Source organism: Gossypium raimondii, chromosome 9 (genome assembly GCF_025698545.1).
Source record: "Gossypium raimondii isolate GPD5lz chromosome 9, ASM2569854v1, whole genome shotgun sequence".
In the NCBI taxonomy this organism is placed as follows: Eukaryota; Viridiplantae; Streptophyta; class Magnoliopsida; order Malvales; family Malvaceae; genus Gossypium; species Gossypium raimondii.
In genome coordinates this window covers 8,566,087-8,590,475 of record NC_068573.1, presented here as the reverse complement: position 1 = coordinate 8,590,475, position 24,389 = coordinate 8,566,087, and the positions used below count along the sequence as shown (strand labels likewise).

The 24,389-nt window shown below is 36.3% G+C and overlaps 2 protein-coding genes and 1 non-coding gene across 3 annotated transcripts; 2 read left to right on the top strand and 1 right to left on the bottom strand.

The window, feature by feature from the left end:
• Positions 1–8,235: 8,235 nt before the first annotated feature.
• Positions 8,236–8,342, bottom strand: LOC128032980 (small nucleolar RNA R71). The gene has a single exon (XR_008189317.1). It is a non-coding gene; the product is annotated as a small nucleolar RNA R71 (small nucleolar RNA).
• A 10,056-nt stretch (positions 8,343–18,398) lies between these two features.
• On the top strand, positions 18,399–20,597 carry LOC105797447 (uncharacterized). Its single transcript, XM_052621150.1, has one exon. It carries the CDS (start codon positions 18,399–18,401, stop codon positions 20,595–20,597), a length of 2,199 nt encoding a protein of 732 aa, XP_052477110.1.
• Positions 20,598–22,889: 2,292 nt separating this feature from the next.
• On the top strand, positions 22,890–24,059 carry LOC105797446 (uncharacterized). The gene has a single exon (XM_012627419.1). It carries the CDS (start codon positions 22,890–22,892, stop codon positions 24,057–24,059), a length of 1,170 nt encoding a protein of 389 aa, XP_012482873.1.
• Positions 24,060–24,389: the final 330 nt, after the last annotated feature.

Sequence of the window (24,389 nt, the reverse complement as noted above, 5' to 3'; positions counted from 1 at the left end):
TCTATAAATCGAGCCCGTAAATATTTTTATTAAATATTTACAGAGTGTTAATATAGGTGTATTAAAGTTTGGTTTGGAAATTTTAATGTTTAGATAGTTAATTAAGAGAAAATGACTAAATCGTAAAAGCTACAAAAGTCAATCGCTATTAGTTTATTTGTCCTAAATGGCTAAGGAACCATGAATTAAAGGGATTAAAAGGTAAATATACCTTGTTTATTATATTGACGGTTTAAAGGTGTAAATTTAAGAAAATTTTAGTAAAATTACAAAGGTAATAATGGTAAATTAATAAATAAATTAAAATAAACAAAAGATGACAAATAAGCTATCCTCTTCATTTCAACACCCCATAGAATGTTAGGTGAAAAACACCATTGTTGAAATTTCTAAGCTTCCGTCAAGGCTATTACACTTGTATGGTATGTATTTTTAATTCGTTTCTAGTAATTTTTATGTTTTTAAGATCATTGTAGCTTAATCTAGCTAACTTGGGGACTAATTTGTAAAATTGTTAAATGTCTAGAATTTTACCATGAATGAGTTTGTGATGTTCTTGAATTTTTATGATAGGTTATGTAACACCCCAAAAATATGAGTGTTGTTTGCTAAATCTAATCATAACTAAGTATCTGCTTTAGTGGTTAAGTGTTTTATGCTTGTGTTCAAAATCACTGGTTCAAGTCTCACTTTTGGAAAATTTTATTATTTTCTTTGATTCAATCAGTATCTTTGAGTTTTCAACTTAAGTTTAATTCTGAGTGAACTTATGTTACGAATTAGCCTGCTGGTTTAATGGTTAAGCATTTGGGTACTCATTGGTCTTGTGTTTGAGTCTTTGTGTATGCAATAGGGAAAATATTTTGTGTATATTTTTAGAAATAAATAGATTTTAATTTAAATTATTTAATTAAGTTTATTTCCCCAAAATTTCCCTCTTTTTCACGTTTGTTTTATTTATTTTTTCTTTTTTCTTTTCTTTATTCAACTTTCACTATCGTTTCTTTTTGTTTCTTTATTCTTCATTCCTTTGTTTTTCCTTCTCTTTTTGTCTGACGATTTTGTTGCTGACTCCGTTGAGGAATTTGTATTGTGCTTTATTTTTTTATTTAAAGGCTAAAAACGTAAGTCTTTCTATTGATTTTTTTATTTTGTTTGCTTTTGTTGCTTTGTCTCATGGTTTAACTCTACTGTCGATTCGCTATGAATTTCCTCTTAAGTTTCCAATTGATTTTCTCTTTTAGGCGTAGGAGTTGCGAATCAAGGTCCTTCAACGATTTAAGTTCTTGTATCGATATTTCACGCAAGAGTAAGTGCTTAATTTTGTGAATTGGGGTTTTATCTCAAAGTTATTCAATGTCACTTTGGTTTGGATGTTAATTTAGCATTTTGATGTGATTAAATCATTTAATTGGTCATTGAATGTTTTTTATAGGTTCGAGAATCATCGTTTTTGCTTTTATGTCGAAACGGTATCAAGTGTGTAACGAAAACCTAATTTTTTACAAATTCTGGATGTTGAAAAACATGGCTGTCGACACCATACGACCGTGTGCCAGGCTGTGTAACTCACTATTTGTGAATTACTGTCACATGGGCCAGGGACACGAGCGTGTGTCCAGGTCGTGTAACTCACTGTTTGTGAATTAAGGTTACACGGGCCAAGGACTTGGCCGTGTGACTAGGCCGTGTAACTCACTGTGTGTGAACTAGTATCACATGAGCTAAAGGCACAGGCATGTATCCAGGCCATGTGAGAGATATTTTGAGATTGGAGTTACATGGGCGTACACTTGACCATGTGTTAGACTGTGTAACTCACTATTTTGAGCTACATGGCCACGTGAGACATTAAAAAGGTCACACGAGCATGTGCCAGGCCGTGTGGACCACACGGGCCAGACCTCCAAGTTGTGTAAATCCACACAGGTATGTGTGCCAAAATACTAAAATTTTTTCTAAGGCCGTAAACGTCATTCGAATTGAACGTAGGCCTTTCGTAGAGTTCGTATGATCTGAATTAGACTGTATAACTTGATACCCAATGTTCAGAGGCTGAATAATCGATTATCTGTACTTATAATTGATGTGATAACTGTTAAATGATAATAATCTGTATTATTTGATTATGAATTGCATCTAGGTAACTGTCTGTACATCCTTTATATCTGTTATCTGTAATCTTCATCTACATTGGGTGGGAATGGTATAGAAAAGGAAGTGCTGGCAGTTTAATGATTTGCCGAATTGAGTGGCTAAGCCACAAATTTTTATATGATTTTGGCTATTTATCGCATACTGGTCTGACAGCTAGTCTGTAATTACTTTAAAATGTGTCATACCAACACTAATTGGTGTGTAGGGTTGGATGGGTACTTGATACCCTATATAGTGTGTTGGGATGGTCAGAGATGGCGTGTAACAGATGGGGGTAAGAAACTGCATCTAATTCTGATCTATTTTGCATTTATATTTGATTTGTTCTGTATCTTACCTGAATTGCTACGATCATACTGAGTATCATCTGTTTCTGATTTTGTATTTGGATCTAAATTTGGGAAATTATTGTTATATTTATATTGATGCCTTGCTTTTATGTCTATTACACACACTGAGTTATAAACTCATTCTGTTTGTTGATTGAATTGTAGGTAGCCCACAAACTTAGAGGCTCGGCATGTTAAGAGCTCGATCATCTCTCTTTTCTAGATATTTCTCTATTTGTTTAAATTTGAACTATCGTATGTTTTATTTCATACTACAATTTGTAAATTCGAATTTCCATGTTGGTTTAACTGTTGAAGTGCTTTCGGTATGACAAATTTTAAAATACTTAAAGGTTGGTTTTTCCCTGAAACGTTTTGATGTAGCATTAAAACATGGTCTTAACTTCTAGGCCGGGTATGGGGTGTTACAGATTATTAAGCATGATAGTTAAATAAGACTATTTTGTAAAGTGATTTTAGTTAATTTTAAAGTTTAAGGACTAAGTTGTTAAAATAGTAAAATTATATGGAATTCTTGTGAAAATTTGTTAAATATGGGCTGTATAGGGACTATATAAAATTTAGATAACATTGTTTGGGTTAAATTGTGATAGATTTGGAAGTTTCAGGTTTAGGGGCTAAATTGAATGAAAGGTAAAAGTTTAGGGTAAAAGTGTAAAATGTTGACAAAGGATTATATATGTGAATTTAAGTATTTTAAAGTATTTGAATTGGTTAATTGAATGGAAATATTATATTTAAATCAAGAAGCGAATCAGTCAGTTGATAATCGCTAGAAAGGAAAATGTGTCGAGTAATCATTGTTGAAGTGTTCGTAACTCTTGTGTTTAGGTAAGTTCATAAATTGGTTAAATTAATTAGTTGTTGTTTTGGTAATTTAATAGTTATCTATGTATGTGGTGATCGAGTTTATTGGTTTGATAAACAAATAAGATCATAGTTGAAAGACACTATGGCACTATATCTGAAATGAATACGACCATAGTTGAAAGACACTATGGCACTATACCGGAAATGAATAAGACCATGGTTGAAAGACACTATAGCGTTATGTCAGAGATAAATAAGATTGTGGCTGAAAAACGCTGTGGCATCCCTAAACAATTGTTTATTAGGTAATAAGTATTAAATGATAAATGTGTAATATGAAATGGTTATATGAGATGGTTATTCGAAATGGTTATATAAAATGAATATATGAAATGATTATATGAATCAGTTATATAGAAATAATTATATAAAGTGTTTATAAGAAATGTTTATATGGATAGATATGTAAAAGGGACATTTGAAATGAACACTTGAAATGGAAATGTTAATTGAATTGATGATGAATGAATGATATATCTATTATGTTTACTTGTATTTGTTTTATAACATGATACGCTTATAAGTTTCAGATATGTGAACTCACTAACTTTGTGAGACTTGTGATATGTACAGGTTAATAATGAACTCATGACATTGCTTATGAATTTAATTGCAAATTGTTTAATTTGCAACCTTTATGGTAAGTTAAAGTTTAAATTTAATACGAACTTACTAAGCAAAGATTTGATTACATCCTTTGTGTTTGATTTATCGTAGATCATTGGAAGTTTATGTTAGTTGAAAGTTCAAGTCAGAGCTCACACTATTTGTTCAATGACTCGGTATAAATTGTGATTCTCTTGATTTAGGTTATAAGTGGCATGTACTAGGAGTTTAAGTTCACTTGTTATTAGACATATTGGTTCATACTTTGTTATGTGATGTTATGGTTGTGTTTATTTGGCTCTTTTGGTATTTTTTGACCATATGTATATAAGTGGTATGATTCATGCCTTAGCAAGTTTTTTTATTGTGGTTTAAGGTTATGAAATGTTTGATAGATACATGTTTTGTGATTTGGGAAATGATGTATGTGAATTGGATTTTAAATGTTTGTATTGTGGTACCAATGAAGGTGCATTGGTTAGGCACTTAAGTTGAATGTGAATTGGATTTTAAATGTTTGTATTGTGTTTTGATGTAAACCATGATGGTCAGTTTGGTTGATTTTGGTACTTAATGCATTTTGGTTTGTTAAGTTAGCATTTATGTTTTACGTCACAAGGAGAACTTTTCTTGGTGACATTTTAGTAATGGAAATGGTGATTGTATGTGAATATTTTAGACATGAATATTATGGCTTGAATGGTGAAGAATGATTGATGTTTAATGATTGAATTGGGGTGCCAATTGCGGCATATTTCTTAGGCACTTAGTATAGATGTTATTTGGTATATTTTCGCAAGTTTTTAATGCTTTTGAATAGGTTAAATGGTTGGTGTATTGCATGACTTGTGGCTTAAGTGAACCTAGGTTATGACTGCTTGTTTTGGAAGGTATTATAGGCACACAAGGTTTGCCACAGGTCGTGTGCCATACATAGGCCGTGTGATCCCTATTTTTACTTTTTACCTATCTTTTCATAAAAGTTTCAAATTAGTCTTGATTTGTTTCTGGGTTGGTTTAAGAGCTTCGTAAGCTTGAATAAAACTCGATTTTGATTATAAAGCATATAATACTTGTATTAATAATGTTTTATTGTTTGGTTGATTATTTATGTTGAATTTATGAATGATAATGATGGTTAACTGTTGTAACACCTTATAGCTCAAGTTTGACGACCGAACTGGGTATACGGTGTTACAACCACATTCGGTGGCAAATTAGTAACCTGTTTAGCTATAGCTGTAGTATATGAATAACCGAATTGATAATGAAATGGTTGAGTTAGATGATGCAATTGATTGGTATCAAATGTTTGAACAGTTGATGATTTTATAGGTTGTTAAGCTTTAGCAAAGTGTTCAGTTGATGTGTAAAGGCTTGAATGATCTTATGAAAGGTTAAATGGATGTTTTGATACATGTTTTGATTGGTCTTATAGAGGTTTTGGTGTGCAATTATACACTAAGTGAGTAAAAGCTTTGGTTTAGCATGAAATTGGTACCTAATGGCCAAATGTTACCAAAATAGGTTCTTCGTCCCAACGTCGACCAACAGTTAGTGACGTCTCAATGTCAAGTGGTCCGACATCGTGACGTGACATATTGTTTGGTGACGTCACGATATGGAGAAATTCTTGTCACGATGCCAGCCTTGTACTTTTCAAAGTTTACAATTTGATCCTTTTTCAATCCCGGGTCTACTTAAGAGTTTTCGTAAGCTTGATTGAAGTTCAATTTTTATTGTATATCCTATTATGCATGAAATTTTGTCATGAATCGGTAATAGAATGAATTGATTGCTATGAATTGTATGTGGTTTGCTTCAGTAATTGTGGTAGCATCCCGTAGCTCATGTTTGACAATCAAACTAGGTGCGGGGTGTTACATTTAATAGTATCAAAGTGAAGGTTTAGTCGATTTTAGGACTAAACGTAGCATGTATCGAGTATAGAAATACATGCCACAATAATCTATGTTAGTGTGATGCTTTTTTTACTCTGTTTTCATATAGATATACAATGTTGGCCAAGTTTAATTGTGTCGTTGATAATTCTTGAAAAGAATTCTATTTCATGCCTTTAGTTCTAGCTAATTGCCTGTACTTAGGTGCATTTAGTTGCATTTTAGAATATTCCATTAAGATTTTTATTGTTTTAGCATTACATTAGAAGCTTGGACTGTACTTAAATGTTAGTAATTTGAAATTGTTTGTGGAAGGGTTGTGTGAGGTGGTGGATTGGCAAGTGTAGGATGAAGAACAAGAAGTAAAGGAGTGAAGGTTTACCGGGGCAAAGGGTTGGATAGTTTGTCAACACGAATGCCATGGCAATGCCAGGAAGATATCCAGTCAGCACTCAAAGTGTATCGGCTTTAGGCTAAATTGAAATTGTACCATATATATCTACCTGAAAAAAGGGAAGAAAATCATGGGCTGTTGGATTTACCCTAAGGAAAACGATTATAAAAGCCAAAGGAGGAAACCCTAAAGAGGGCAGAAAAACAAAAAGAGAAAAAAAACAAGGTCCTTAGGCAAAAAAATAGAGGGTAGAGACGAGAAAAGGAAGACGAAGGCAGTCCCTCTCAGCCACCATAGGACACTGTATCGTTGAAGTGTGGGCTGGATAAGTGGAAGCTATCTTCTAGAAGTTCTTCCATTATTTCTTGATTACTCTTCATGAATTAATTTGATGAAAATGATGTTGAATGATACTTTGGATTTGAATTTTAATTGCCAACCCATGAGCTAAATCTCATAGGGTTGAGATTACTTGATGAAACTCTTATTTTCTTTAATGAATGAAGCGTAGATATGCTTTAATACACTGTTTCATTCAATGGTTTTTTTACAAAATTGCATGTTTACAAACTCTAGACATAGATAGAAGTATAGCATGTTCATTAAATTAATCTAATTCTGACAAGGTTAGGTTAATGAGATTGAAATTCAATGATATGAGTAAGAGTTTGACTAAATACTTGTAGCAGCCTCTAGACATCGAGCAGCATTCATACGGAAAGAAAACAAAACAGTGCAGGGTACCATACAAAAGGCCTATAGACATATATCGCTTAAGGCAACATAACTTGAGGTTTTGTTCTCAAAAGAAGAAAACTTTTTCAGAACTCTTCTGAGCAGTAGATTAAGTATGGTTTTGTCGAGGCATTACTGTCAGGAAGGGCAAACTCTTAGTAATCCCGACCTTCCAAATCAACATCGTAGACCTCTATCCTTTACCGTAGTATCTTCACCATAGCATTATTAGTTGTTCACTTATTCATTTGCATATTATTCACGTAATTATTCTTGAATTTGCCATTGCATTCTTACTCTTGTCTTGTCATAGCATTTTCCATTATTTATCAGTTACATATATTGCACACATCATTATTCCTTCAACTTACCATTGCATACTTATCATTTTTTTGTCATAACATTAATCATGCTCATTATAATAACTCGACCATTTTATACCTAATCGATCCCTGTGGAGATGATCTCACTTATCACTTTATTAGTTGATTTGACGTGTTTACTTGCACAATTCGCATATTATTTCACATGCGACAAGTTTTTGGCGCCATTGCCGGGGATCGATAAATTTTTGAAATTTGGTTTTGTTATTTTCTTTTGTTTTCTTAGTTTTAGCTAACTTAGTTGTATTTAATTTCTTCAGGTTTGCTGTTAGTGTATGAGAAGAGGCATTCCTATTAATGAAGAGTACCCTTTTGAACTAGAGATCGAGAGAACTTTGCAGAGGAGGCGAAATGAGTTATGTAATATGGCTAAGGAAGGGAATGATCTTGGTCTCAATGATCATGGTGTCAATGATGATTCAATTGATCAATATGTTAATCCTCCCATTCATCATGTGGTAGATGATCGAGATAGACCAATTCGAGAACATATTGTTCCAATTTTGAATAATTTGAATCCAAGGATAGTTAGACCACACATACAAGCTTAGCAATTTGAGCTGAAACCGATAATATTTCAAATGTTGCAAACAGTAAGACAGTTTGGTGGGTTACCCACTGAAGATCCAAGACTACATTTAAGACTTCTTCTAGAAGTTTATGACTCGTTCGGACACCAAGATGTTCTTAAAGACACTTTGTAGCTTAAATTATTCCCATACTCTTTGAAAGATTGTGCAAAAGCGTGGCTGAATTCTTTGCCGTTGGGAATAGTGACATCATGGAATGACTTGTGCCAAATGTTTTTGCTATGGTATAATCCACCAAATATGAATGTCATGCTTAGAAATCACATCAAATCTTTTTGGTAATGGAAGGATGAAACATTATATAAAACTTGGGAACGATTTAAAGAATTACTTTAGAAATGCCCGATGCATGGATTCCAACACTGGATGCAGATGAAGATATTTTATAATTGGTTGAATGCGCATATGAGGATGGTAGTTGATGCTTCTACCAATGGTACCTTGTTGGATAAATCTTATAGTGAAGCATATGAGATTTTAGAAAAGATTGCCAACAATGATTATCAATATCCTACAACGAGAGTTTGGACGGGTAAAAAAGCTGTTGGTACTATGGAGCTTGATGTAACCATTTTGTTGACAGCCCAGGTATCTTCTTTAGCTAATATGATTAAAACAGGGAAAAGGCCTGCTACAGTCCAGGAGGTGAAATCAGTCGAACTATCGTGTGCTTATTGCAGTTAAGACCATGTGTTTGATAAATGCCCATCAAACTCAACATTTTTATAATACATAGGTAATTTTAACCAGAATAATAACCTCTATTCCAACACCTAAAAACTAGGATTGAAGCACTATTCGACTTTTAGTTGGAATTATCAAGGTACGAGGAATTTAAACAATGTTGTGAGACATAATGCTAATAGTGCACCATCTAGTTATTATCATTCTATGCCGAGGCAAAATGTTCAATAAGGTCAAGCATCATCTTCTACCTCCATTGAAGCCTTGCTGATGGAATATATGGCTAAGAATGATGTTGTAATTCAGAGCTAGGCTGCGTCCCTCAGAGCTATTGAGAATCAAGTGGGGCATATAACGAATGCTTTAAATTCGAGGCCACAAGGAACATTGCGAACAATACCAAGAACTTGAGAACACAAGGGAAGGAACAGACAAGGCCATCACTCTCAGAAGTGGGACACTGTTGGATGATGTTTTTCAAGACACTGTTGTAGAAGAGGACAACTCTAGACTCAACCATGAAATAATTCAAAATCAACTAAAAAGCATACTGCACCTGAAAAGGGCAAACAGAAGAATGTTACAGTAGAATCAGATCATGTTGCCAACAAAAAATGCCATAGCAAAACAATATCAACAACCTGAAGGATGACCACCTCTAAATTTTCCTTAACGATTCCATAATTCTAAATAGGATGTTTAGTTCAAAAGATTTTTGGATGTTTTAAGGCAACTCCATATCAACATAACACTAGTAGAAGCTTTGGAATAGATGCCCAATTATGTGAAATTCATGAAAGATATATTGTCAAAGAAGCGTAGATTAGGAGAATTTTAGACCGTTTCTCTCACTGAAGGGTGCACAACAATGTTAATGAATAACTCACCTCCAAAGTTGAAGGACCCAGGGAGTTTCGCTATCCGATGTTCAATTGGAAATCATTATGTTGGTAACGAATTATGTAATTTAAGAACGAGTATAAATCTAATGCCTATGTTTATTTTTAAGAAGCTGGAAATTGGGAAAGCAAGATCTACTACGGTTACATTGCAATTGGCTAATCGATCCTACGCACATTCGAAAGGTAAAATTGAAGATGTGCTGGTAATAGTAGATAAATTTCTTTTTTATGCAGATTTCCTTATTTTAGAATGTGAAGCTGACCAAGATGTGCCAATTATTTTGTAAGACCTTTTCTTGCTACTAATAGGACTTTAATTGATGTGCAGAAGATGAACTAACCATAAGGGTAAATGATCAGCATATTACTTTTAATCTATTTGATGCCTTGAATTGTGCTAATTAGAATGAAAAATGCCACATCATTGGGTTGATAGAAAAAACAGTAGAGGAAGAGTTTGCAAAATTTTGCCACAAAAATTTCGATAGTGATAAAGACTCACTTGAGCAGAGTGACATAGTTTTTGAGGACATTGGTGAACTTATGAAAGCCAAGCAGTTTATAGATAGACTAGGGAAGAAGTTTGAATCCTTAGATTATCATATCACTATTTTAATCCTTCTAAACCTTCTATAGAGGAACCTCTCACACTGGAGTTAAAACCTTTGCTGCAACATTTAAAATATGCATATTTGGGAGACAACATCACTTTATCGATAGTAATTTTTTCGGAGTTGACACCCGATCAAGAGATCAAGTTGTTAGAAGTCCTTCGGTGATCTAAGAAGGCATTAGGATGGACGCTTGCTGATATAAAAGGAATTAGCCCACTCTCTACATGCATAAAATTTTGTTGGAGGATTTCCATAACAATTCTATTGAATAGTAGATAAGACTAATCCGACCATGAAAGAAGTTGTCAAGAAAGAGATTATAAAGCGGTTTGATGCTGACATTATTTACTTGATTTTAGACAGCTCATGGGTGAGTCTTGTACAATATGTACCCAAGAAAGGAGGTGTCACAATAGTGAGCAATGATAACAATGAGCTCATTCTGACTCGCACTATCACGGGATGGAGAGTATGCATGGACTATCGCAAGCTTAACAAGGCAACTAGGAAGGACTATTTTCCCCTACTATTTATTGATTAGATGTTAGATTAGCTAGGAAAGCTTTTTACTATTTTTTGAGTGGTTATTCAAGGTATAATCAGATTTCCATAACTCCTAATGACCAAGAGAAGACCACCATCACGTGTCCATATGGAACTTTTTCATTTAGACTGATGCCGTTCAGGTTATGTAATGCCCTGGAAACCTTTCAGCGTTGTATGAGGGTCATATTCTCGGACATGGTGAAAAACTTCCTTGAAGTCTTCATGAACGATTTCTCTGTGTTTGGTAATGATTTTGAGGATTGCTTAAAAAATCTTGAATTGGTTCTGTGTCGCTGTGAAGAAATAAATCTTGTTTTAAACTGGGAAAAATGCCATTTTGATCTTTATTAGGCTTATTTCGATCTGAGCAATCCCTTCAAAGTGATCAGGGGATCTACATATAAAGCATGTTTCGTCATTAACCCTGCATACTCCAAAATGATAACGACCACATTGTTTGCACTCTATCTTGTTGGTATTTCACACACTACCCGTACTAGCCACTGAAGGAGTTGGAGCTTTCTTGCGACTCTGCGTCGAACGATCCCTTCCTTGAAGCTCTGATGGTTTAAAGAATCTATCATTGGATTCCCTTGGCTTCTTTTACGGAGAACTAAAGAAAGTTTTAGATCCATTGCGTTTTCCAAAATCGTGGGTTTTCGCCTTATTTTGTCTTTTGCTAGCATAAATTTCTTCCATCTTTTAGGCTCGATCAGTGTAACAGCACGGTTTTCATTGGTGACAGAATAATGGTTTTGGGACCACAAATTTTCGTCATACCAGCTCGTAAATATTATTTTTAGAATATATAGAGAGAGCACTAAAGTCATATTAAAATTTGGTTCGAAAATATTAATGTTTAGATAGTTAATTTAAGAAAAATGACTAAACTGAAAATTGTGTAAAATTTAGTGAATCTTGAATTTCTGTTGATTTGAGAGTTAATTTTGTACTAAAAAGGGGCTTAAATAATAATTATCCCATTTGTATATTAATGGACCATAATGGGGTTTTAAATTTTGGTTTTAAAAGGTTTTAATTAAAGGTAATTAGGTAGTTTAGTAAATAAATTAAAGTTTAATAAATCAGAAGTCAAAATCATCATCTTTTTCACGTTCTTGCCAAAAAACTATCTTGTCATGTTCTTGCCAAAAAACTAAGGCATTTTTACCATTTTTTGAAGCTTCACATTCAGCTAGCATAGGAAGATTGCATGTAAGTCCATTTTAATTTTGTTTCTTGTAATTTTTATGTTTTTGAAATCGTTGCAACTAGGTCTAGCTAGCTCATACCTTTTGTACAGCCCAATATATTGCCCGGGCCCACTACCCAAAATTTCAGTACCAAACCCACTTAATCTAAAAACCCGAAGCCCAAACAGGGCCAAATTAAAAAATAGCCTAACAGGCCCAAAAGATAATAGCCAAACTAGGGTTTCAGTTTTCTGAAACCCTAGCTATCGCCAGCTACCCACCACGCTTCGACCAAGTACAAGAAGCCACCAATCGTCTGCACAAGACTCATCGCCACCGCTCAAACGCTGCAAAGAGGAAAGAAGGGACAATTATAGCAATGGAAATGATGACACAATCGGTTATAAAAAGCCAACAATATGTAATGTTCAAGGGGTTGGTTTTTGGTTTTTTGTTTTTTTCTCACTCATCTTTTGTAACAAGAACATTAACAGAGAAAATACAAAGAAAAATTCAAGGCGATTTGTTGGTTTTTTTAGATTCGTTTTTCATTTTTTTTCTTTTCGTTTTACATACATAAATAAAAAAGGACAAATAAAAAGAAAAAGAAAAAGAGGTTACCTTACTTCCAACGCCGCGCCGAAAAGGGGGAAGTCGAGCGGCTTCGCTTTTTTTGTGTGTGTTTTTCGTTCATCTTTCGCAAGGTTCGGCCTTAGATCCATGGTTTAGAAGCTATTGGCTTCGAAGAGGAACCAAAAAGATTCGGTTTTGCACCTCCAACCGCCGCCCACGGCGGCGCTACGACGGAGGAACGCCGGCGATCTAGGCCGGACCATGGCCGAATTTGGGAAAGGGGGAGAGAGAGCTTTTCTCAGTTTCCTTTGAAGGAGAAGAAAAATGAAGATTTTAAAAAAAATTTGGGTTTAAATAACCCCATAAAAGCGCGCCGTTTACCCTTAGGTCAGTGCCAAAAGCAGCGCTGCTTTGGCCTTGACTGCTGGTGATCCCACCAGGGGAGAATCCGTGTTTTTCCTAAATGGGTTGTTTATGTGCATGATCCCTCCTATTTTACAAATAGTGATACAATCTAGTCCTATTTCGTTGTTTTCACTTTTTTGATTTAGCCCTAAAATTTTATTTTTGATTCAATTTTAGTCCCATTAAAGTGCAGCGTTTTGGGACTTTGGGCTATTTACTATTTTGGTCCTCCCTCCTTCGGCGCACGTCCCAATTTAATCCTTTTAGTGTTTATTTATTTCGAAATCGCCCAGTATTTATGTTTTTATTTCGATTTAATCCCTTTTTAGTAATTTTATTGTTTAATTAATTATTTTAGTGTTATTATTATTATTATTACTATTATAATTATTAGCTTTATTTTCTGTTTATTTAATTTGTTACTATTATATTAATATATTAAGTAGTTTTATATTATTTTCAACTTCATTTTTATTTTATATATACATATATATGTATTATGCTTGCTCATATTTTATAATAGCTTACTTTTATATACGCATAAACGTATATATGTAAATATTTTATATATATTCTATAATTATATATCCATATATATTGGTAAATCAATATATATATATATATATATATTTATATACATTTTATAAATACACGTATAAAAATATGCTTTCATACACCTTTATTATATATATATATACACTTACATATACTTTATACATTCAAAATATCTCTTGTATATATTCTTTACATTTTATGACTCATATATACCTACACATGTATTTTATATATTTAATGATTATTATATATGTATATATGTATGTACATACATTTACATGATTTTTAAATGTATAATATTTCGAAACATGTCCACTTACACACTTTTTTCATATTCTCATTATTTTATTTATATATATATATGTGTGTTTATATATCTTTCATATTTGCATCATGTTGTTAATTTTCTTCATTTATTTGCATGTTTATTATTGTTTGTTCTCTTTCTTTAGTTCCTAATTATTTGTTACCTTGCCTTGATCATTTTTATTATTTATTGTTTTGCTTGTGTCATTTTATTTACATTGTCACCATTATTATTTTACATCCATTTTACTCGAATTTATTAAGAAAAAAAATTCAAAATAAAAGCAACACTCGGTATTTGGGATCTTCAAGAGAATCGAGCCCTAACGTATTGGGTTCCGATTTTCTTTGCTGAATCTAAATAATCGAGGTTTTTTTAAAAAAATAATAATAATAAATAAAAACTCGTTATCGGGAATTCAATATGTCGTGTCCTAACGTATTGGATGTGACATGTTTCTTTTTTGAGATGAGGATTTTCTTAAAAACAACCAAGACAATGTTCAATGTTCGAAATGTTGAGAAATTGTGCCCTAACGTATTGGGTTGCGATTTCCTCATCTAACTCGAACAATTGAATATCCTTTTTTCAATTTTTATTGTAGGAGTTTTTATAAGCAACCTATTTTATACAAGTCATTTTAAGACAAAGGATCATATTTTAAATTTCTTTAAATTTTTTTAATTTTCGACATTAAGACATTAAGTAATCAACTAGGTACCAATTTTGGGCGTATTGAGGGTGCTAATCCTTCCTCTTGCGTAACCGACTCCCGAACCCGTTTTTCTAAATTTCGTGGACCAGACTTGTTGTTTTAATAAAATCAAAATCGTTTATTAAAAACAACCACTTTTCGAGGTGATCCAATCACACCTCATTAAAAAGGATTGGTGACGACTCCCATTTTCGTTTCATTTTTCAAAACCCAAGTCGACCCCGTTTTTCAATAAAAAAAATGGTGTCAACAGCTTGGCGACTCCACTGGGGACGCTAAAATAAGAGAGTCAAGCCACAAGTTGATTACTTTTTGTCTTTTTGTCGAAAATTGAAAATTTGGTTTAAATTTATGATCCTTTCATCGCATTTCGTTTTTTTTAATTTTCATCATTGTGGTCTATAATTGCTCTGTTTGTTTAAATTTTGGTATCTTTTGCATTGCATTGCATGACCGTTGGTCATACCCTTTAAGTGGGAGTGAGAAGCTAGTCCTTCGTGAGGTTTTCACCTCCGTGCAGGATAGTGGATCGCTTTCGGGATACATCCGTACCTATGTCTTCGTGAGATTTTCATCTCCGTGTAGCCATAGGGAAATGTATTCCCCTGAACCGAACTCGGTCCGTATGAGCCTATAATGGGTGAGGATCGAGGAATCTGCTGGTTCGGGTACCTTTTCTTTAGAAGCCAAACCACATATAGTCAACCTTAGGAACCCACTCTAGGTAGAACCACTTCAAACCCCTAGTATATACCTAAATAGGTGATTTATTATTTATTGCTTGTATTGGATTTTATTCTTATACTGATTTATTGTGTTTTGTTTTGACTGCATGGTATACATGACATTTCATTATAAAAGGCGTTGATTCACATTCGGTTACTAGATAGAAAGCTAATCATGGAAAGTGAATTTCTTGATAAAGTGGAAGATAATGCGGTTGTCCGAATATGGTCAGAAAAACATAAATCGAGAAAGGAGATAGCTTGACGGAAGGGTACACGTCAGAGTTATCAGACTTCACTTATATCAGTGTAACTCAGAATAATTTCCGGGAATTGAAAGAAATATGGGCCCAGTGGGATGATGAAGTCAAACAATTGTTTTACTCTAATTATGGTGACTTGCCTTATTTGCTTGATATTAAAGTGGACGAGCATTTGTTTCGAGCTCTGGCCCAATTTTGGAATCCCGCCTATAGATGCTTTACTTTTGGGGAGATAGACTTGGTGCCTACCATAGAGGAATATACAGCCTTACTGCGTTGCCCAAGGTTTCAGGCAGATAAAGTCTATTCTAAAGCCGTCAATGTCCCGACTTTTGTAAAGAAGCTAGTGAACATCTTGGGAATGAGTGAGCAATGGGTCTCAGCGCGAGTCAAACAAAAAGGGGAAAACAATTGTATTCCCTGGAGAAGTCTGCGTGATTTGATTTTAGCTCACCCTGATATGAAGAAAAAAGTCGATGTTTTTGCTTTGAGCATTTATGGGCTGATGATTTTCCCTAGAGCGTTGGGGTATATAGACGAGGCAGTTACTGATTTATTTGATCGACTGGACAAGAGGGTCACACCTGTTCCAGCAATTTTGGTCGAGACATTTAGATCTTTAAGTATGTGCCGAAGCGCGGGGGAGGGAAGATTCATTGGATGTGCACAGCTCTTGTTAGTATGGTTCCACAGTCATTTCTGGAAAGTGGATAAAGTTTCTTACCGAGTATTCTCCAAGAATTATTCTCCATTGAAAGAATTAGCAGTCATGCCGAGACGTGACAACATTACCGTGGAAAGATGGATAGCGATTCTTCAAAATCTCAAAGATGAAGATGTTGAATAGAAAGCTCATTGAATGGTGCCCGATGAGATCTTGTATCGATGTGGGAATTTCGACTGGGTCCTTTTACTTGGGATTTGGGGAGGTGTTGGCTATGCGCCACTGATGGTACTGAAACAATATGGGTCAAGACAGTTCGTGCCTGCCACCCAAGGACTAGCTCAGTGCGAGTTTTCGTATAAAGGTGATGGCTACAAGAAGAAGATTCGAGAGATGACCAATGCTTGGAGGCAAACTCATCGGATGAAACGATTTACTGTGGGAGCAATGATGACCCCCGAGTATCATGGATGGCGAAGTAAGAGGATTAATGATAACATCCCCAGGCCAAGAGAAGATTGCGTTCGATCCATAGAGGAGCATTTGCAAGTAGTTCCATCAGAATTAGGGATCATCAAACAGGACTTTGAAAAATGAAGTTTGGAATTGGAAAAGAAGATAGAGCAGCTAGAAGAGGAAAAGATGCATTTAGGACTAGATGTCGATATCCACAAGTTGGAAGCTGAAAAGTTGAGGAAAGGGAAGAACAAGGCTGAAGAGGATTTAGATAGTCTAAAAACAGATTATAAGAAGTTGCGCTTGTCACTGAGAACTGCGGGTTTGGGTAAAACATCAGAGCAATGGCGATAGGAGATCAAGGAAGAAAAGGCCAAAGCTGTTCAGTGGGAAAAGAAATTTCAAGATGCCCGAGCTCGAGAAAGTGCTTTAGAGAAAAATTTGTTAAAATGCCGAAAAGAAGAAGCAAGATTAAAAGCCCAGATAGCTGAGTTGGAAAGGTCGCTTCATTTATGCCGTAGTTGTAATTCTATGATCGAGCTGAGAGCAAGTTTGAGCAAGATTGAAGAATTGAAGGAAAAAATAGAAGAACTTGAAGACGCATTGCGAAATTCTGAATTACGAGTAGAACTTTTTGAAAGACGTAATGAACAGTACCAAGAGCAGCTCCATTATCTTCAAAGTCAGATTAGAGATAGAGATTGCGTTATGGGCGGTAAGTGACTCGAAAAGGGAAGTGGCTGACCATCTGCAAACCTTAGCGGTTCAGGCTAATATACTGAGTTTGAAATATGAGTCGGAGTCAAGTCGAGGTCGAGAGTTAGCTTGGCTCCTTAAGAGGGTTAAGGCTTTGAGCATAAAGGCAAAGCCGTATATGTAATCCACTTTATGTAAAGAAATTTGTTTTCTAGTCAAGTTTTTCTGATGAAATTGAATTAGAATCAATGCCTTTTCTTTGCATTCATTCATCTGCATTGCATTTTTATCACATGCATTAAAGTCTCAAAAATAATAATAATAATAATAATAATAATAAAGAGCTCTAATTAATGACAGTTACCCTGGAAATCAACGAAAATCTGTCAACTAGATATCATTACGGTACTCGCCGGAGAACCAAAGAAATGGATCAAAGACTAGAGAAATTAGAGCAATTGCAAGAACAGATGCAAGTTCAGATGCAAGAAAAACTAGCCAAACTGCAGCAAGATATGGAAGCATCCCAAAGAGAATTATTGAATCAATTAAAATAGTTAACGGCTGGGGGGCACGATAAGGGGAAGAGCCCCGCGGTAAATTCTGGGGATGATCACGAAGACCCTGCCTACCCTCCAGGTTTCACCCCAACTAATGTCCAGTTGCAACCAGGGGTGTACCCACAGAGGGTACCTGTCACCATTAGATCCCAATACCAAGTTGGTGCCCCAACATCGATGAACTTCCCAACAGGTTCGGGTTCTAATTCCGGGGATAATCCTATTAATCCTGTGGTTCCGGATCTCGACGACGCAGCAGAAATAGAGAAGACAAGAGTGGACCTGCCAAAACAATTAGAAGATCGATGTAAATGGTTAGAGGAGAAGTTTCAAGCCATGGAAAATGCCGATTACCATCGAGGAATAGACGCTAAAGACTTGAGCCTGGTACCTGATCTGGTGCTCCCTCCCAAATTTAAAATGCCAGAGTTTGAGAAGTACAACGGGACCAGTTGCCCCGAAGCCCATATCACTATGTTTTGTAAGAGGATGACGGATACATCAACAATGACCCATTGTTGATTCATTGCTTCCGGAGACGCTTTGATCGGTCAATGGCTAGATGGTACAACCAATTAAGTCGGGCCAACATTCATTCATGGAAGGATTTGGTGCAAGCCTTTATGAAACAGTATAGACACGTGATGGATATAGCACCCGATCGAATTGTATTGCAAAACATAGAAAAGAAGCCTAATGAGAGTTTCCGGCAATATGCTCAGAGATGGAGGGAAGTGATTGCGCAAGTTCAACCACCACTTTTAGAGAAAGAGATAACTATGCTTTTTATCAATACTCTAAAGGCTCCATTTCTCAGTCACATGTTGGGCAGTGCCACTAAAAGCTTTTCAGACATAGTGATGTCTGGAGAAATGATAGAGAATGCCATAAGATGCGGCAAGATAGAAGCGGGAGAAAGTACTAAAAGGTCAGCACCAAGAAAAAAAGAGCATGAGATAAACAATGCAAGTATGTTTAACAGGGACCATTCTAAATCAATCACCGTGGGGCAGGCCAGAGCAGTAACCGCTAATCAGCAAGGTTCTTCGAAACAGGAATCTAATCAAAGGTCAAACGTAAAGAGACCTCAATTCACACCCATCCCAGTGACGTATAGGGAATTGTACCAGAACTTATTCGATGTACATGTGGTATCTCCATTTTACCTGAAACCAATGCAACCTCCATACCCTAAGTGGTATGACGCAAACGCCCAATGCGAGTATCACGCGGGGACTAAGGGGCACTCGATTGAGAATTGCACTGTATTCAAGAAGTTAGTTGAAAAACTTATCAATTTGGGGATCGTAAAGATTGGTGACTCATCAGGACCGAATGTAGCAGAGAATCTGTTGCCCAACCATGATAATAAAGGGGTGAATGCGATAATTGAGTATGGAGGAAGGAGAGTCAAAGCCAACATAGCAGAGATAAAGACCCCCCTTGAATGGGTTTGGAAACAAATGATGAAAAGAGGTCTCATCAAGCAAGGTTCAATAAAAAGGTCTGAAGGAGCAAGGAAGTTTTGTGAGTTCCATGCAGAAGAAAACCATGACATCCAAGAATGCACCGAGTTCAGAACCATGGTGCAAAACTTAATGGATAATAAAGAGTTGGAGTTTTATGAAGAGATTAAGGGACTAGAAGAAGGAGAGGTTTATGCTGCAGAAGAAGGATCTACGGGGAAAGCCCAAAAGGCTAATCACCCGGTGGTGATTATTTCAAAACCAATGAGCAGAGAATCTGAAATACAAATAGCACAATCGGTCATAATCCAAAAACCTGTATCCTTTCCCTACAAGGATAGCAAAAAGGTTCCTTGGAATTACGACTGCAATATAACAATCCCAGGAGAAGAGAGCTTGGTCAATGCTTCAGGAGAGGATGAAGGATTCTATACACGAAGTGGAAAACGCTATGATTCGGCAAACGCAAGAGTGGAATCTGGGAAAGGAAAAGCCTTAGCGTTTGAATTGGGAAAAGCAAAAGCAGACAAAATTGAGCCGCGTGTCAATCAGCCGGTAACTGAAAATGAGGCTAAAGAATTTCTAAAATTCTTAAAACATAGCGAGTACAGCGTGGTAGAACAATTACATAAGCAATCGGCTCGTATCTCGGTGCTTGAATTGCTTCTAAGTTCAGAGGTACATCGTAATACGTTGATTAAGGTGCTAAATAAAACTTATGTCACTAGCGATATCTCAGTGAATAAGTTGGACCGTTTGGTTAACAATATCAGTGCCGACAATTTCATTTTCTTTAATGAGGATGAAATACTGCCGGGGGGAAGAGGAGCCACCAAAGCATTACATATCACTGCCCGCTGCGGGGAGTATACATTAGCGGGAGTGCTAATTGATAATGGATCAGCCTTGAATGTTTTACCCCTATCTACCTTAAATAGGTTACCGGTGGATAGTTCCCACATGAAATCAGGCCAGAATATAGTGAGAGCATTTGATGGTACTAAAAGGAAGGTGATGGGAAGAATAGAAATACCCCTCTTGATTGGCCCGAATACATACGAAGTGGATTTCTTAGTGATGGATATCAAGCCTTCATATAATTGCTTGCTGGGGAGACCATGGATTCATTCAGCAAGGGCAGTGCCTTCATCATTGCATCAGAAGTTGAAATTAGTGACAGAAGGCCGGTTAGTTACGATCGACGCTGAGGAAGACATCATTGCATCGGTAACCAGTGACGCACCATATTTGGGAACAGATGATGAGGCAATCGAATTTTCCTTTTGATCCTTAGAGTTCGTAAATACGACCTCAATTATTGAGGGAAAGAGGATCCCAATGCCCAGTGTGTCCAGAGCTATGAAGATGGGATTGCAAATGACAGTTGGGAAAGGAGCTGTGCCTGGAAGAGGACTGGGAAGATGCCTTCAAAGAAGAATAGAGGCACCAGTGGTGAAGGACAAACAGGACCACTTTGGTTTAGGATTTAAACCAAATGCTAATCAAAGAAGGAAAGAGTTAGAGAAAAGACAAGAGAGGAGGAAGGCGCGTTTGAACGGAGAAGAAGTTGATTGGGAACCTATGGCTTTCCCCTACATATCTAGGACCTTCGTATCGGGAGGAACCATGTATTCTGGACTGAGGACTCCAAGAAGGAAGACCGCAGAGGAAATGTTAGGAAACCTAAACATCAATGCCATATTTGAAGAAGAATCTGAAGAAGGAAGTACATCAGGCATCTATCTCTTTGAATCTGGGAGTGTTTTAAACAATTGGACTGCAGAAGAAATGCCTGAAGTTTTTAGAGCTTTTCCAGAGTAATATTCAAAACATACTAATTGTTCTAAGCCTAGAGAAAATGAAAACCTTTTGTGAACTGAAATGGGCTTATATTTGAACATTGTGACTTCAATGAAATATATCTTCGCATTTTCTTTTTGAGTATATATTCTTTTAAAATTCTTTTCATTCTTTCGTATGAATAGTCATCTTGGATACTTATATTCCAAATCATTCTTTCATTCATGGCCATACTAAATAAGAATCCTTAAATTCATACATTCCCTGTATATTCTTTAGTACTTATAACAGGCTCCAAGATATCGATGACATGAGTGACTCTACTATGAACTTAGAGAACCCTTTTGAACGAGATATGTGTTTAGAGGAATCTCAAGATTTTGAAGATAACATAGATTGCAACCTATCTCCGGACTTGTTGAGGATGGTAGAGCAGGAAGGGAAACAAATCCTACCTCACGAAGAGACGATAGAGACGGTGATCCTGGAAGAGGGAAAGGTGGTAAAGATTGGCACGTGCATAGCTGAAGAAGTAAAACAAAACCTCATTGAATTGCTTCGAGAGTTCAAGGATGTCTTCGCATGGTCGTATCAGGACATGCCTGGCTTAAATACAGATATTGTAGTTCACCACCTTCCTATAAAGGAAGATTGCAAGCCGGTTCAGCAAAAACTCCGAAGAATGAGGCCGGATGTTGTATTGAAAATAAAAGAGGAGGTGCAAAAGCAATTCGATGCTGGATTCCTGCAGGTGGTCAAATATTCTGAGTGGGTAGCCAATATTGTACCTGTCCCTATGAAAGATGGGAAGGTACGAATGTGTGTAGATTATAGAGATTTAAATAAGGCTAGCCCAAAAGATAACTTTCCCTTGCCGCATATCGACGCCTTGGTAGACAACACGGCAGGGCATTCACTGTTTTCTTTCATGGATGGTTTCTCTGGGTATAACCAAATTAAGATGTACCCCGAAGATATGAAGAAAACTACATTCATAACCTTATGGGGGACTTTTTGTTATAAAGTGATGCCATTTGGGTTGAAAAATGCAAGGGCAACGTATCAGAGGGCCATGGTAACACTGTTCCATGATATGATGCATAAGGAGTTAGAAGTCTATGTTGATGACATGATTGCAAAATTTAAAACAGAAAAGGAACATGTGCAGGTCCTTAAGAAATTATTTATGAAGTTGAGAAAATTTCAGCTAAAACTAAATCCAGCAAAATGCACATTTGGGGTCAGATCAGGAAAATTGCTTGGGTTCGTGGTCACTGAGAGAGGAATTGAGGTTGATCCTGACAAAGTAAGAGCAATACAAGAATTACCCCCACCGCGTACTCAAAAGGAGGTTCGAGGTTTTCTAGGAAAGCTGAACTATATCGCTCGGTTCATTTCACAGCTAATAGAGAAATGCAACCTCATATTTCGCCTCCTCAAGAAATATGGGATGAGGAATGTCAAAAAACTTTTGAAAAAGTCAAACATTACTTATCCAACGCCCCAGTGCTGATACCACCCTGCTCAAACAAACCGCTCATACTGTATTTGGCAGTATTTGAAAATTCCATGGGATGCGTGCTTGGTCAACATGATGAATCAGGATGAAAGGAAAGAGCAATCTACTATCTCAGTAAGAAGTTCATCGAATGCGAAACAAGATATTCGCCAATTGAGAAATTATGTTGTGCCTTAATCTGGACAACTCGGAGACTGAGACAGTACATGTTGTACCATACGACCTGGTTAATCTCCAAATTGGACCCTCTGAAATACTTGATGGAGTCAACCGCTCTGAATGGAAGAGTGGCCCGATGGCAAATTCTTCTATCTGAATTTGACATAGTTTATGTGAACCAGAAGGCGGTCAAAGGAAGCGTAATAGCGAAATTCCTAGCAAGTAGAGCTCTGGAAGATTATGAGCCACTGAACTTCGATTTCCCAAATGAGGATTTGATGTATGTTGCAACTATAGAAAGAGATTTCCAAGAAGGTGGTCCTTGGAAGTTTAGTTTTGACGGAGCTTCAAATGCTATAGGCAACAGAATTGGGGCAGTACTCGTGTCTCCTAGTGGAGATTATTATCCTTTCACTAGCAAATTGGACTTTGATTGCACAAATAACATGGCTGAGTATGAAGCTTGCGTTATGGGCATCCGGGCAGCTATAGAACGGAAAATTAAAGTGCTAGAGGTATACGGGGACTCTGCATTAGTAATTTACCAGCTCAAAGGGGAATGGGAAACAAGAGACCCGAAGTTAGTTCGCTATCGAAAATTGGTTCTAGAATTGATTGAGGAATTTGATAGTGTCACCTTTAGCTATCTCCCACGAGATGAGAACCAGATGGCAGATGCTTTGGCCACCCTAGCTTCTATGTTCAAAGTGAACAAACTAGAGGATGTGAAGCCTATCCAGATCAGCATCTATGAGGCTCCAGCCCATTGTTGTAACATTGACAATGAAGAGGAAAATGATGATCACCCATGGTATCACAACATATTGCGATATGTGAAAAGTCGTGAGTACCCTGACCATGCGAAGGAAAATGATAAGAAGACATTAAGGAGGTTAGCCCTTGACTATGTCCTAGATGTGGAAATTTTGTATAAAAAGGGAATAGATCAAGTATTGTTGAGGTGTGTGGATGCTGTCGAGGCAAAGAAAATTTTGGAAGAAGTGCATGAAGGTATCTGCGGAACGCATGCCAATGGCTTCACGATGGCCAGACAAATTATGAGATTTGGGTACTATTGGTCCACCATAGAAGAGGATTGCATTAATTATGCCAAAAGGTGCCATAAATGTCAAATTTATAGTGACAAAATGCACGCACCACCTTCACCCCTTCATGTTATGGTTTCTCTATGGCCTTTCTCCATTGGGGAATGGACGTTATCGGGCCAATATCTCCAAAAGCTTCTAATGGGCATCGTTTTATCTTTATAGTTATTGACTACTTCACTAAATGGGTAGAGGCTGCTTCATATGCAAATGTCACGAAGTCAGCAGTTAGCAAGTTTCTGAAAAAAGAGATCATATGTCGATACGGGACGCCTGAAAGGATCATATCCGATAATGCGCTGAACTTAAACAATAACTTAATAGCGGAAGTTTGCAGTCAGTTCAAGATCAGACACCATAATTCGTCACCGTATCGTCCAAAAATGAATGGTGCCGTGGAGGCAGCTAACAAAAACATCAAGAAAATTGTAGGGAAAATGACTGAAACCTACAAAGACTGGCACGAGAAATTACCTTTCACTCTCCAAAGATATC

What these genes read in the sequence shown, in the direction of transcription:
- LOC105797447 (XM_052621150.1), top strand. Translation starts at nt 18,399, where the DNA reads ATGGCTAGATGGTACAACCAATTAAGTCGGGCCAACATTCATTCATGG.
- LOC105797446 (XM_012627419.1), top strand. Translation starts at nt 22,890, where the DNA reads ATGGAGTCAACCGCTCTGAATGGAAGAGTGGCCCGATGGCAAATTCTT.